The sequence below is a fragment of the Sturnira hondurensis genome, unplaced genomic scaffold (genome assembly GCF_014824575.4).
Source record: "Sturnira hondurensis isolate 20B ecotype Veracruz unplaced genomic scaffold, ASM1482457v3 Scaffold0018728, whole genome shotgun sequence".
Classification (NCBI taxonomy): domain Eukaryota; kingdom Metazoa; phylum Chordata; class Mammalia; order Chiroptera; family Phyllostomidae; genus Sturnira; species Sturnira hondurensis.
The window spans coordinates 14038091-14053663 of record NW_028091359.1 but is presented as its reverse complement, the minus strand read 5'-3'; the positions used below and the strand labels follow the sequence as shown (position 1 = coordinate 14053663).

The 15573-nt window shown below is 52.2% G+C and overlaps 1 protein-coding gene across 7 annotated transcripts; it reads right to left on the bottom strand.

Moving 5' to 3' along the window:
• Positions 1-3547: 3547 nt before the first annotated feature.
• Positions 3548-13982, bottom strand: LOC119003635 (transmembrane protein 98-like). 7 transcript variants are annotated; one of them, XM_037070101.1, is made up of 7 exons: positions 13694-13982; positions 11679-11859; positions 11012-11143; positions 10305-10338; positions 8198-8313; positions 5573-5632; positions 3548-4350 (listed from the first exon to the last, which is right to left on the bottom strand). In XM_037070101.1, exons 2-7 carry the CDS (start codon positions 11807-11809, stop codon positions 4143-4145), a joined length of 681 nt encoding a protein of 226 aa, XP_036925996.1. In that variant the 5' UTR covers positions 11810-11859; positions 13694-13982; the 3' UTR covers positions 3548-4142. The 7 variants fall into 7 exon arrangements, with proteins under 7 accessions (XP_036925996.1, XP_036925999.1, XP_036926000.1 ...); XM_037070104.1 differs by having other exon boundaries at positions 13728-13982; XM_037070105.1 differs by having other exon boundaries at positions 11679-11853; positions 13774-13982.
• Between the last annotated feature and the right edge of the window lie 1591 nt (positions 13983-15573).

Genomic DNA, 15573 nt, shown 5'->3' with positions numbered 1-15573 from the left:
CCAAGTCTACGATGTTTCTTCATATCTTACCTTGGGACAGGTAGCACCCTCTCCACACTCCCATCCACTCTGTCTACCTGACCACCTCCTATCAGTCCTCCAAGACTCTCCCTACCTCCCCTCGCCTCTCTCATCCATCCCTTTGATCCCTGACTATTTCCACCCCTATCTCTGGACTGGGTTTGGGGTGGATAAAAGAAGGTTTGATTTCATCTATTCCAGTTGCTTGGGATTTTTTTCCTGCCACTACCTCTAATCTGTGAATATGATTATTAATCATCCATCTATGGCACTCTACTGCTTCAAACATTTCAGTGATATTCATTTGATCTCTGGATGAGGGAAGACTTTTCTAAGCAAAAAAAAAGCAATGGAATAAATCATGAAGAGAAAGAAAACCAATACATTTTACTACACCAAAATAAAAACTTTTCAGATGTCAGAAACATTCTAAGCAATACTGAAAGGCAAATAACACGGCTGGGGAAGATATATGCAACATATGACAACGGGTTGTTATCCTAAATATATAAAGAGCTCGTATGAATCGATAAGAAAAATATTACAGTCCCAGTAGAAAAATGAGCTCAGGATATGAATAAATACATACAGGTAATAAACACATGAAAAGTGTTTCACTTCACCAGTAGTCCGGTTAACGCAAATTAACACAACGCCAAATCCCGGTTCACCTACCAAATCAGAACAACATCAAAGACTGGTGGGGGGTGCAGAGATTATTTGATAGTTAAAAAAAAAAAAAAACAATAAGAGCTTTTTCAGCTTTCAACAGCTCCCTACCACCTCAGGAAACGCCCAGGGTCTAGTCCTGGCCTTTCTCTCCCTTCTACGCCCCTCTCCCACCGCACCTCGCCCGCCAGCTGACCCGGGCAGAGGTGACTCCCTGAGCACAGCACCGAACGTCTCACACTGCAGTTGCCCTCCCTACACCCTCTCTCCTCCACCTCCACCCTCTCCCACCTAACACCTACACCACCTCGCCAGTTCTGAGCCATCACGGCTTTCCGGAAACTCTCCGGAGCGGGGTTTGGTGCCCCTGCTCTGTGCTCTCACTACACACACATCCTCTCACTCGGCGCTTGCTGCATTACGTCAGCAACGACTCTTTCTGGGTTTCTGGCCTCCTTAGATTATATGCGCCTCCAGAGAGGCATTATGTTCTTACTCATTCCAGTGTACCTGAGGGTTAATCCAGTGTGAATACCCCACAGACGAGTCGAACTAATCAATCGCGTGGAATAAATTAATTATTCCATTTGGCATCGTATATTTTTCCACGCTTCTGGCAAGCGCACGTTTTACTTAAAACGGAACAGGCCCCAGGCCTCATTTCAGTGCCTGGGTTCTATCATTGTATGGGCTGTGACCAATTATCGGCCATGAAACTAGTTTATGGGTCAGGACTACCTTTTGTATGTGTGTGTGAAAAAATACTAAAACTAGAAGGAATGGAATGACTCCTATCTGCAGTTTCCTTCCCCTCACTGTAGCTTCCCCCACAGCGCCCCCAGGCGGGCAGGACTGGTGGTGACAAACACAAGGCAGGGAGCTGCAATTCCTGTTCTGATTCTGACTCCAGGAAAGTCACTGATCTCCCTAGGCTTTGGTTTCCTTGTCTGTGAAATGGGCATGATGAAAATACAGGTGGCGTGAGGACCCAGTCATGCCTCAGATCCTCGAAGCCCTGCTCATCAGCATTTCTGCTACAGAGACTGTTACCTACAAGAGGCAGACCCGGCACAACCCCGTGGTGTCAGCCTGGCACTTTCCGGTCTGATGCTCCTCTTCCTCCCTCCCGAGTTGCCTGCCCCGACTACACCTCGATTGAGTTGTGAACCTCTCAGACTCAGGGAGGAAAGGTACTCAGTGACATCAGGTAAAATTATGGATCCCAGAGCCTAACATCATACGGTGTGAAGTAAATGAGTCTTTTCCTAAATCGCAATTCTAAGTCACTCCCCTGGTTAAAGCCTTTCTAGTTTCCATTATGCTCAGGACAAATCGACAACTCCCTAATATAGCCTATAAAACCCTCTGTGATCTGATGCCCTGCCAACCTGCCCAACCTTTATGCCCCACACTCCAGCCCTCCCCAATCACCTGCATTTCTCAAAGGAGCCATGCTCTCTTGACCCTGGACCTTTCCCACCTTGTCGGATCCACCTAGAACACACCTCCCTGTGCCTCCCTCAAGCCTCAGCTCCAGTATCCGTCCATTCTAGGTGCCTTCCCTATCTCGACACCACCTCACCCCGTGCCCCCACAGCCCCTTGCTATGCACTCTTCCCTCACGACCCGACCACAGCTGTGGCTCAACCAGCTGCTCATTTGTCTCTTTTGCTTCTTAGGGACAGGGCTTGCCCCCTTTTCTTCCAGATCCCCAGCACCCAGCACAACACTTCCCCCAGAGTACGTATTTGCATGTACTCTGGAAAGGAGGGGTGGAGGGAGGAGGATTTGAGAAGGGCAGGAGAAGATGGGGGAGAGGGAAATAGATGGGAATTCTTCATCTCACACCTTCCTAAAATGCACCATAAAACAAGTCGGGAGCTTTGAACTGTAAGTCGTTGTCTAAAGATCAGGCTGATGCGAGCACCGAGTCCCTGGAGCTCCTGGGATGAGGCAGGTCGGGGTCAGCACCAGGCTCAGCTGAATGCCAGGAACATGTGTTCCGTCTGGGAGATTTCCCCAGCTGGAGGAGGCTCCCTGAGCCACTCTGGAGGAATGCAAACCTGAGCAATCAACCCTGGGAACCCTGATAAGAGGCTAAGAGCTTTTTGACTGTCTGTCCCGAACTACTTGGGGTGGGGCAGGGACATGCTGGCCCGCTCCCCCTACTGCAGTGATTCCAGACTTGGGGCTACTCAGTTGCAAAACTCATGAACAGAAGCCCCTGCATGGACAGAGCCATGGTAACTGGGGCAATACCATCTGGGTCAGCGGCATCAGGGCACTGGGCCCAGTGTGGGGAGGGAAAGGCCTGGGTAAAGAAGGGTTAATGGTGGTTAATCAGGACCAGGCACACGACTGAGCATTTCGCATACACCGTTCCATTCGATACACATACCAACCCGATGAGGCAGTAGCCTTGATTTTCCACACCAGAGAGCCAAGGACCAGAGAGTCCAGTTTGTTCAAGCTCACGCAGTCAGTGATGGAGCCCAAATTTTAACCTAATTCTGTCTGACTTCAAGGATTTTCCTCTTCTCACACCCAATTCCTACTTCATTCAGAATTTGAGTCTGATGCTCACCCCCCAGGTAGGAGGGAGTGGGGGTCATGGAAGGAGAGATCTACCTCCATGCACACAGACACTAGTGAACTAGGGACTTGGGATGAGCCAGTCCTGGCTAGGTCCTGGGTGCTCGCCAACCAGCCCCTCCTGAGGAGGCAGCTTCAGGCAACTCCCAAAGGGCCTAGAGACATGGGCACTCCGAGGATTCCTAGGCTCTCTGCTTCCACCCTCAGTCCTCAGACACATGTGTCTCACACGCATTTGGCTTTGTCTCAGTAACCACACACTTGAGAGAAGACCGAGTATACATTTACTATCCACCTAGAGGTAGCTGGGGAAAATTTCGGGCACAATGAAGAACAGGGAATACTCAGCTCTGCAGTGCTCACCTTCACACCCGCAGCTGTGAAGGGGAGGGGGGAACAGGCAGGTGATACAAATGAGTGAGACAGGCCAGGTGACACAGCACAAGTCCTGTCCAAACAGGCAGCTCCTTCTGAGTTCCAGTGGATTGTCCTCTTTGGAAGACACAGATCAGAGTTGTCTCACCTTCTGATTGTCCAAGAAAGCCAGAACGGCTGATTATCACGTGAAACCTCCTGATTCTCGGTGGCTCAATTTTCCTAAAAGCACTCAGCGAGGGACAAATGAAGATTAGAGTCCACGAGTCTCCAGAGGTCTGGCGCACAGAGGGTGACGTATCCCCTAACTGTGATGTTAGACTGCCACTCACCAGCCAGTGCTGCAACTGCAACGGCGACAGAGGCATCCACTCAGGGGCTCTCCTGCTTTCCTCTGCACACAGTAGGGCTCCCAAAATGCGTAAAACAACCAAATACAGAAAAGGGGAAGGCTCAGCTGGGTCACCCACAGACAGCAGCAGGCACTAAATGGCAGACTGCTCCTGCAGGAAGCCCTCAGAGCCCAGGAGGCCCTTATCTGGCTCAGAAGCCAGGGCTGCTTCTCGCAGGACTTCCAAGTGCTCCTCGGCGGCTGACAGTGACTGGTCAACCCAATCCAGGCCCCCACTCAGGTGGCAGGCATTCCTGGTCACCAGCACCAGATGACTGACAGACAGGAGCAGGGCAGTTGTCCTAGAAGAAAACAAACAGAATCAGATGCCCTAGGAAACAAGGGACTTTGTACCAAAGCCCAAATGGTCGGAAGTCTAGAGTGTGTTCCCCAAACTGGAGTCCTTGCCCCAGGAGGTTGGTGAGTGTGTGAGTGAAAGGTGGCACCATGTCCGTACAAATTTGGGAATGGCTAATTTCAACAAGGTGAACAAAAGCCCTTCCCAGGGTCTCCAATGTGCATGATAACTCTACAGGGAAAGCACCATACGCTGTGTCTCGTCAGCTTATTTAAGACCCTGGCACCCACTTTCTACTGTATAGCAATTCACAACTTCCAGGAGAGGGACAATCTGAATCTAGTCAACTGGGTGATCACACCCTCAACACCTACCCACTTAAAGATAGGATATACATAACCCCACTTATTGATTCAGAACCAGTAAGGCCCAGGGCAGGTATATATTACTCTAAAAGAAAAAATATATATACAAAACCCATGTGAGGGGGAAGAATTTTCAGCTGTACGGGAAGATTCGCTGTAGAACATCCTTCCCACGGTGAGCGTGCAGAATGCGTCTGGGACTGTGTTATATAGATCACAGCCCACGGTCCCGGCTGCGCAGCTGTAACACTGGGGCAGAGAAACCAGCGGCAGCACCGGGACCCATGCCCAGCTGGCAGTCATCACACACAGGTCTAGGACATAGCCATAGAAATCCGAGAGACAGAGAATCTGGTCTTTGAGATGGGCTTACGTCTGGTGCAGAAAGACGGCCACTTCAGACGCGAAGTTTGCACTGTGTACCAGGGGGACCACAATGGGGCTTCCTGGGTATTTCCTTCTCATTCCTCACCACGTGCCCCACTGACCCACTGGGTGGCACTCACAGCTCAGGCGTGTTTCTTCCAGAGTTCACACAGCAGAGAGCGTGTGATGGGGACATGGGAGGGACGGGAGGCGCTGATAGGACATAGTGGGACCAGATGTGTAATCATAACATTTGGAAATCTAACCTGGTTCTTCCTTCTCCAGGGTTTCAGGACAAGGACTGGTCTCTACACCCCAGCCAGGCTTGGCCCACTGCTTAGCTGACCATTCACACCACACTGAACGGTGCCCAAGGCCCAGGACAGCCCAGGAAGGCGTCCCATCCACAGCCTTCTCCCCACCCACCCAAACAGCCAACCTCACAGATCTGATCAGCCAGTGAGGCCCCAGCATGGAGAGGATGACCACCCTCACCGTGCATCCAGCAGTTTCGGGTCCAGCGGAGGGTACATCGATTTCACGACATCGTCCACTCTGAGGGGAGGCAAAGGACGTTCGTTCAGTATTTCACTCTCCTTGTCTCCTTTACCCCCCTTCCTTTCCACCTTTCTTTAGCCCAGTTCTTCCCTTTAGTGGTTCTTTCTACAACAGAGACTTAGGAAGCCTTCAGGATCAGTTTAGAGAGTATTTTGTTTGCTGCTTTGGTTTTTGTTCTAATGGTTGAAAAAGCACATGTTCAAATATCTGGGATGCTGTCTAAAATACAGTATGAATTGAAAAGATACACAGCCCAACAACATATAACACTTGATCGATCCCATTTACACAAAACTACACAAACCAAAGCTATGAAATGCAGATAAGAAATGTCTAGATGAACACTCACTATACAACAGGGGTCAGCCCCACGAACTGGGGGCGGGGAGGGTTAGGGGGCACTTCACTTTCCAGATAGTCAATTTCAGTAACGTTTTTATTTTTACTACAGATATTATGTAGTAATTTACAAACAGATATTATGTTTGTATATTTTAAAAAACATGGTTAAAGTTTACATAGAACACTAGAAAACAAACCTACGAGTTGAATTTGGATGTAAACTGCTTCACTGTATTTCTTTCAATAGACAATATAGTTTATGGTTCAGTTTTTAAAAATCTAGTTCAGAAAGGAACAAATTATTCATTCTGTTTTGCATGGTACAAAGTCTCACTCAAAATTTTTGTCCTTGGACCACTTGAGAACCAGGCAGAAAAAATAACAACGTATTATCTTATTTCTAAATGTTCTTGTCTCAGAGCTGAGGGGCTGGGGAGAAAATGCAGAAATGCAGAGACACGGTCACTCTCGGCCTCTGCTCGGCTGGCCCCTTTCTCCACAGTGCCCGGAGCTGAAGCCACTTTCCTCGAAACTAACATGCTACCGACACACCGTGTGGAATCAATGGAGCAAGAAGACCCATGGGGACAGAATCAGCCAGAAGGAGAAAGAAGTGTGAGAACAAAAAGATAACACAAGGATGCTGAGTTATGGCAGGGAACATTCTGGAAGTAGCCCGAGGGCTCTGCAGGAAGGGCCAGTGAGCACCAGGTCAAGTCCGCGCCCACACTCTAGCCCCACTGCTAATCCTTGTCACCCAGAACTCCACTCATCCTCAGAATCTGTCCTCCTCAGCCCCTCCTGGCAATGCTGCCTTATTCCCTGGTATCCTGTGAATTTGTCTGGCCCTTAAGAGTGACAGGAAACATGAGGAAGGTCCAGCCAGAATGAGCAACACAGAGTCTCCACCAATAACGACTGGCCAGAGGACCGGTTGGTGCTTGCCCAAGGCCTGGGTTGGAGGGTCTGTCAGGACAGGGGCCAACCTACCCTGATGCATCACGTAACCATACCCACCTGGGGACAGCTCCACTGAAAACCAAGGACTATGCTGAGCGCAGTCCCTCCCACCTTTTCAATACACTAAACTCCCTGGGCAGAGTTCAAGTTCAACAACTCTTTCATATTCTCCCAGAGGGCTGGTTCCATGTGATTCACCCATGGCCAAGGTAACCAGGAAAGCAGGGACCCTGGAGCTCAGGGGGTGCCACCATTCCCAGGGATGAGGCCATGTGGCTGACTGAGAAATCACCCTGGCCCTGGCCAGTGGGGTTCAGTTGGTTGCTGCATCCACCTGTGAACTGGAAGGTCACAGTTTTGATTCCCATTTAAGGACCCATGCCTAGCTTGCAGGTTCAGTCCCTGGTAGGGCTTCGTAACAAGAGGCAACCTTTGATGTTTCTCTCTCATATCAATGTTTCTCTCTCTCTCTCTCTCTCTCTCAAATCAATAAGCATGGCCAAGGATTTAAAAAAACAAACATCCTGGACAGGGGCAACACCCCACTTAGGCACATCCACATACCAGCCACCAGGTGGCAGCACAAACCTAGCACAACCCTGCCCTCTAGGAAAGGGGCTTTATATTTCTTCACCAAATTGAGACCACAATGGGGAGTAGCTGTTGACTGCAATCTGCTGCTTGCCTCCCACATGGGATTTTGCTGATGCCTGGAATTTGGGAGATCCCAGTGATGTAGGGCTTCACCTCCCACCCAGTCCTGGAGGCTGCTGGCTGGGCCATGGACGAGGAGGCAGTGGGTGACAGCCACCTCCAACTTAGTCTCCAGCGTGGATATGGGTGGGGGACAGGACACGGCCAGGAGGCCACTGAGGTGGGGGTGTGGGCCCTGTGGGAAATGTGCTTTCTGGCCCAGAGCCCAGGACAAAGGCGTGGCAACAGGGAGGGAAGCAGCCCCCGCTGGGATGGACTGAGGAAGAGGGAGCAGCCACAGCGGGGTCTGCAGAATGGAAGTCAGCACTGGCCAGATGCTGCAGTTTCCCAAAAAGCCTGCTGGGTGGAGGTGGGGCAGCTGTGTGAGGACATCTTAGCTTGAGTGTCAAGGCCTAAACCCTCGTGATGCTCGGTGAGTGATTAGGACGTAAATAACTGAAGGCACCTGTGTGGGTTCCTGGACGAGCCAGGCCCTGCCTCCAGCCACCTCAGCTTCCGGCCCCTCCTCCCCATGGAGTGTGGGCACTTAAGGCCCTGACCACTCACCTGGGGCTGATCCGCTTGGCCACCACGATGATGTCACTGACACTGGCTGAATTCTTCATCTTGGCCCCGGAGCCCATTGTCATGGCAACAAGCTTTTCTGTCAAAGTGTGACATATCTATGACAGCAGGGAGAGAGGTGATGAGGGGGTGACCTAGCCCCCAAAAGGTTTCTGCCACCCCCACAAAGATAAACATGACCCCCACCTTGGATCCAAATCCCCAGCTGGGCCCCCTAACCAAATGCAGAGATTGAAGTGCGAATGAGGTGGGAGAGGCCAACACTGAGAACTTGGCTGGGGGAGGAGGGTGGGGTGGAAACCTCAGACCAGGGTCAGGGTTTCGGCTTAGAGAAGTCTAAACTGAGATTTGTCTGAGAAAAGTCACGTGCTCTAATCTCACCATCTCGCTGAAGGGGAAAACCTACTTTTTCTCTCTGCCTTCACCTCCTGGCCTCGTCTTCCACCCCCAGGGGGCGCCCTCAGAAATCTGGCTGGAAAAAGACAACTGCTCTCTTCAAGCACATCCTCCACAAGTGCCACAATCACTGTGGAGAATTGTATTTCCACAATTTTCTAAGGTAATACATGGGCACGTTTGTCTAGATGATGAAGAAAGGGCCTTGGAAGAAGGCAGGACAAAGGCACGATCATGCCAGGTCCCTTACTCATCTCCACCAACACTGCTGACCGCCCCGGAAGCTTTGCCCATCCCCCCCCCCCCCATGTTAGAGCCTGGATACGCCCCTGTCCCTGGCAAAGAAGTTCCTTTTCCCTTAAACTGGGGGCTGGAAAAGGAGCACAAAGAAGCCCAAGAGCCCTCCCAGGAGAGAGCCCAGGAGCCCTCCCCAGGGGGACTCAGAGTCAGGTGGCCAAAACCAAGGACCTTGAAATCTCAGCGGGAAGATAGAAGTCTCTCCCTTGATCTGAGGTCCCAAGATGGACCACAGATTCCAACCCAGGAAGACCCCTTCTGGCTGACTCATCCCCAAACTCTGATGCCACTATCCTCCACTAGGCAAGGGCAGGGCACAAAACCCAGGGCCAGGACAGATCCTGGCTGGGGGAAGAGAGACGTCATTCACCATCGTTGCTCTAGACATGACACCTGTCTATCTGCAACTGCATCTCCACCCACAGGGCTCCTCGGAATTAAATTATAAGCTTGGACTCTGCGATAACAATTTTCTATGAGCCATCCTTTCTCTGCCGAGAGAGAGAGACAGACAGACAGACAGACAGCTGAGAGGAAGGACAAACGGATTTTTAATATGTTACACTGAAAGTCACGGAAGAAAAGATAAAGCTGTCTTTTCTCAAATCTTAAATAATTACTAGACAAGGAGATGAATGTGTCGTTTCCCAGGTAACCAAAATGAAGAAACTGACAATATTTGCAACTGGTCAAATATTAATACTACAATATTACTATTATTCTATTAGACAGGGTAGTAGTATCTCCCAAGAATTGAAAATAAATGCTGAAACTATAAAAATTACCCAAAATGCAAATTGGGTGCAGTTTTCCACTCAGTCCTAGAGGCTAGACGCATTAAAAGAAAAAAAAATGTGTCCTCAAGTTGAAGTACTCATGGTATGAATTTTTTAACGCTGATTATCCCATTTGCTGACTACCGTCAAAGCCAAAGAGGGCTCGTGAAGGTCGTTCTAGTGACCGGAGAAGTCCAGACACACAGCCCGAGTCGCTACAGAGGCCCAGCTCTCGGTGAACGAGGGAAGGTGCCCAGGGAGAAGGAGCAAAGCCCCATTTCCCCCCAGCAGCTACTCAGACTCAGAGCACAGCTGTCTCCACAGTGGGTGAAAAAGTGGCTGGTGACCACCCCGTGGTCTCTCCCACAGGTCACTCACTGTGTTGTGAGGACCAGGTGAGGTAAAGCCTTTGAAAGGGCTCCAGGAATTCTGATGGATAACAGACCTTTCATGTAGAAGTGGAGTAAACTCTAGAAACTCCAAGTGTCAGGCAGGTTCAGAAAGGACTCCTGCAAGGGTCCCGTGCCATTCCTAAGGCCCCTTCCGACTCTACCAATCTGCACACAGGGGTGCTCAGTGACCGCCCCCCTTTGACTCCTGGGGCAATCCACCAGTATTACCTTCAAGACAGCAATGCAGTGGGACATGAGACCCCTGGGGAGGCAAGAAGAATGTGTCAGAGCTTATGTTTAGAGACCCACCTCCCCACAGCCACCACCTCTGCTCCTCATCTAGTTCTGACACCCCAGACACCACCTGAGAGCAGGGATGCCCTGGCAACTAGAGACACCACCTCCACCCGGTGCCCACTGCACCATGCACAGAGACCCCTGTTGTTTCTGAGATACCGTATTTAGTGGAATTCTGTCTCCACACCAGTTTCACACCTGCAGGGCCTGCCCCAGTGCCCTGCACACAGTGGCCCAGAGTCGTCTGCCCAGTGAATGGGGAGAATGGAGGGGCTCCTGTTGGATGAAGAGACCCCTGAAGACACGGAGGATGACAGCTCCATCCCTGGAGCCTGCCTGTCAGACTCATGGGCACCCCCAGGGTCACCAAGCATATCAGGGTGACCTCACAACAACTGTTGCCACCTGTCTGCATCGTCAGTGTTCAGATCTACAAATGGTGGCAGGGTGGGTGCAGGACAAACACCATTATGTCATTCTCTGGTTCCCCCTTTGTGAGAGCAGGAAGAAGAGCAGGAACTGAGGCGGTGCTCCTGCGTGCCCCGGCAAGAGCTCCAAGGAGGCCAGAAGAGGGCCCGGGGAGCCCCGTTTGCTGCGTCCCGAGGGCTCCGGGAAAGCCAACCATCCCAAGGCCTTACGAGGCATCTTCAACCCAGTCTTCATTCTCCAGAATGGCCTCGATGTGGGGGTTGCTGATGACGACATCGTCCAGTTCCAACTCAGAGGGCTCGGACTGGGTCTCCATGGCCCCGATGAGATCCACGATGGGCCTGGAAGGAAGAGCCCAGGGAAGCCGTTTTGTGATGGATGACAGCTGTCCACTCCTCTGGAGGCCACTGTATCCCCCAAAAGGATGACAGTGGTATGTTAAAGCAGGGTCCCCTTGTCCTGGGTCCAGACCTGACCCTAACGGGACTGCAGTTACAGGCAGGGCATGTGGCTAGACAGTGAGTCATTACGCAAACAGGGTCCATGCTCTGACCAGGGATGGAAACTGCAACTTAGAAATGTGCCCTGACTGGGGTTCAAACCCATGACCTTTTGGTTTATGAGACTGATCCACCCAACTGAGCCACACAGGCCAGGGCTTAAGGAACATTCTTAAGCTTTAAGGACTTTTAGGGGAAGGAGAGCCTTCAGGTGCCAGTTCAGAGACAAAAAGCTGAGCCAGTTGCCCCGCCCCAAACATCCTTTTCTCTCCTCAGAGCCCCCAGGGCACCGCCCCCCCCCCCCNCATGCCCCCCCAGGCCCCCCCCCCCCCCCCCCCCCCGCCCCATCGTCCTCCCCCTGCCCAGGCGCACTCACTTGGAGTCATAGCGCTGCAGCAGGTCCCGAGGACGGCAGTAGCGCTGCCTGCAAACCACCACCAAGGCTGCAAAGGAGGCCAGAAAGATGGTGGCCAGCACACCTATGGCCACAATGACCACGGTCTCCATGCTTCCAGCAGCTCCCTGGGTCCTGGTCACATCCCCCGCACCAGCTGCAGCTTGAAAGACACAGCACAGAGCAGGCCTGGTAAAGAGGCTGCAGAACAGAGTGGGGCGGTGGGGTCTTACCTGCTGCGGCGGTGGTGGGGTGGGGGAGTCTCTGCAAGATGAAATGATGCTGCCCCAAGTCACCTGCAGAGACTTGAAGACCCAAACAGAACCAACATGGGTTTTATGTCCTGCCCCAAACTTGCTTTTCTCCCCAGGTGGACCAGGATGAACTTCTGTCCTGGAACAGGAGGAGACACATTCACCAGCACTGCTGTCTTCCCCTTTGCAAGTACAGGAAAGAGCACGCACCTCCCAGGGAGACGGGTGGCACTGTGTTTACTGAGGGTCTCCTCCCCACCAGGCTCTTGTGTGGTGACTCTTCTAGTGACCCTACGAGGCAGGTATTTGGTTCCCCATCTTATAGTTGAAAAACCTGAGGTTCAGGCACCTTAAGAAATTTGTCCAAGTTCACATAGTCAGGAAGCAGCCTCCGTTTCAGGGTTGGAACTTACAACTGGAATTGAATTGTTCATACTCCATTGAACGTTTTCACTCAGGAGGTTCTTTCACAACTATTCTAACCTCACAGGCTGGAGCAACAGGGGCATCTCCGAGAAGTACGTGTTCACATGTCCTGTCATCGTGGGCCTCCTGCTTGTGTCCCTTTAAGCCTCCTCCCCTCTCTGGGTTTTAACTTCCCCACCTGCAGAAAATGGTGCTTGGACGGAGGAGTCTCTGGGGGCTCTATTTGGGTTTAAGTCTATGGTCCATGTCTTAGAGGGTCCAAATGCTCCTGGTTGTCCTTTAAGAAATACTCACTGACCATCTACTGTGCACCAAGCACTGGGCTGGATTCTGGAGGCTGGAGGTAAATAAGACACAGACCTCAAGTCTGGAGGATCCAGGGGAAGAGGAAGAAGGCAGACAACCCATTTCACTCCACGTGCCTGGGCCACATGCAGAAATACACAGGACAGAGTAACTGTGCTTGCATGGCATTGTCTGGGAAAGCCTTCTTCTCAGCACAGGTGACGGCTCCAGCTGGGTTTTGAAGGATGAGGAGGAGTCTGCCAGCTGGACCAGGTGGTGACCTGGCTGGCTCATAGTGTGCCAGGGGTTCCTTTCTCCGGTGCCAGGGGTTCCTTTCTCAGAGTCCTCATGTGGCTGTTCTCCCACCTGGAACTCATGTGCCCACCAGGGGGAGAAGGCTGGGCTTTCCTCCACCTCTGGCTCCCCCCTTGTGTATGTTGGGAGGAGGAGTGGGGCTAATTCTCAGGGTCTGCCTCAGTTTCTCCAGACGTGTGTTTATACTCTCCCTTTGAAAGCACTACCTCCTTGTGTCCTTTCCCTTTCCTCCTCTCATCTCTCTCCCCGGTTTCCTCTCCACTCTGGAGGTTTTCCCCCCTCCCTCGACCTCCCCGCTTCTCAGCATTTCCTTTCCCCTCCCCCTGCCCGTGGCCTCCAAGACCACCCTGTTTGTTTCCTCTCTCTGCCTGTGTGTTTGAGCTTCCTGAGTTTTTGCTGTGTTTCTCTGTGACTTTTCTATATGTTTCTTTGGGTGTTTTTCCTTTTTGTGTGTTCTCCTCTGTGTGTTTCCGATGAGTTTTTCTCGCCTTCCCCTGCCCCGCCACCCAGAACACGCACCCTAAACAACCTGGACAGAGGGAGCCTGGGCGCAAGCTGCACGGGACACCCGGGCCATTGGCTCCAACTTTCTCCAACTTGTGGGCGCCCGCGCTTTGCCCGCGCCAGCACCCGGGCGGAAACAAAGGAGGCCCAGCCGGGGCTCCCCTCCCCCAAGGCATCGCCCCACACCCCCACACCCATCCTGCTTGCCTGCGCTCCCGCTCCCAAGGGAGTGGACTGGTCCGCTCGCCTTGGGTCTCCTCTCCTGCTGCTCCGGATCAGCGGGGCTCACCCACCTCAGGCTGCGACTGCAGGACGCATTCCGGGGCGCTCCAGCTGCCGTTCCCGCCGCTGATGGCAAAGTCCTGGCGCGGGACCTGCAGGCTGCTCCTGGGAGCGGGGCATGCTGGGAAGAAGCTGGGCCGTCCCAAGGAATCAAGATAAGTCCCCTGGCGCAGCCAAACCCCCAGCGCGCGCGTGGGAGGGGGAGACGCCGGCTGTCTCCAGATCCCCCGCTGCCAGGCGCCGCTGTCACCGCCAATCCCTCTTTGGGCCAGGGGTTGGGGTGTGGGAGGCAGTCACTCTGAGACCCAACAAGTGGTCCTCGTGCCACTGCGGCGGCCAGGCCTAAGCACGCAGAGTGGAGGGAAGCGGAAGGGGCCCCTGCCTCCCCCAACCCCCACCCAGGCTTGCGAATGGGGGGAGGGGAGCGGGGGCTGGGCAGCAGTGGCCGTTTCCACGGTGCGCCTGGTCTTTGCCCGAGTGGGCTCTGCTCCCTGCTGCCCTGTTTGAACCCTGGCTCTGCCACTCACTAGCTGTGGACAACTTCTTTCACCTCCCTGTGCTTTGCTTTCTTCATCTGTAAAGTGAGACTACTACTTGTAAGCATCCTCGGGTTCAAATAACGTAATGCAATGCATTTCAGAGTGCCCAGGAGAATGTGAGTCCGTGACAGGCCCACCCCTAACAATTGCCCTGCCTGGGGCATGGGTAGAAATGCAGGACCATGGCTGACAGTCCTGCCTTCTCTGTTCACACTGGGCTCCATCCCCATTCCAAAGGCATTTGTGGGGACACAGCCTCCACCCTGCAAACAGCCATCCCCAGGCCATTCCTAAAGATGCCCACACCAGGCTGGGCAGGCTGAGGTGGAAGGGTGGAGACCAGTAGGCCCTGGAAGCAGGCTGGGGCTTCGTGGGCAGAGATTTCGAGGCAGATGTACCATCAGTGTGGTCTAGAACAGCGATTTCAACCAGTTTGCCCCAGGAATTTTTAAAACATGCAATGACTGACTATTTAGTCAGGGTCATGGACCTCTTTTCCCTTGGATTGTCAAATTAAAAAACAGCGACAGCCAATACAACAATAGCCATCTGGTGCGAATGAATCAAAATTATACCTACTTTGGGGGGATGTGGCCCAGAATTTCCGTAATTAGTTTATGTGTGCCACGAGATGAAAAAAATTCACAAATCACTGGTGTGGGAGGAGAAATGCACTCTAGGCGGCTGTCCCCGTGGGCCCTCGACTCTCAGCCCTGTGAGGAAGAGGCAGGGCCAACTAGAGCCTGGGACCCACTGGGGGCAGTGGCCCAGTGGCCCAGGCTAATGTCAGTACAGGTGACAAGGACAAAGGATGCAGACCAGGTCCAGAACAATTTAAAGCAGGTGCCGCACACTGGTTGCTCCTTAAGCCACATCCAGCCCACAGCGGTGGGGTTTTTGTGGGGGGTTTTCGCTTACAGTTTTTAAAAAGTCAAATTAGTTGCCAGAATTTTTTTAGAAATCAGGAATTTCACTTATACTTTTAGATTCCCAGCTGAATGATATGATAGCTCTATTCTTAATTTTTTAAGGAATCTCTATTCTGTTTTCCATAGTGGCTGTACCAGTTTACATTGCTATCAGCAGTGTATGGGGGTTCTCTTTACTCCACATCCTCTCCAGCATCTTGTCGTATTGATAACAGCCTTTCTAACAGGTGTGAGGTGGTATCTTGTTGTGGTTTTAAGTAGCATTTCCCTCATAGCTAGTGAAGATGAGCGTCTTTTCATATGTCTCTTTGCCAGTTGTATATCTTCTTGGGAAAAGTGTTTG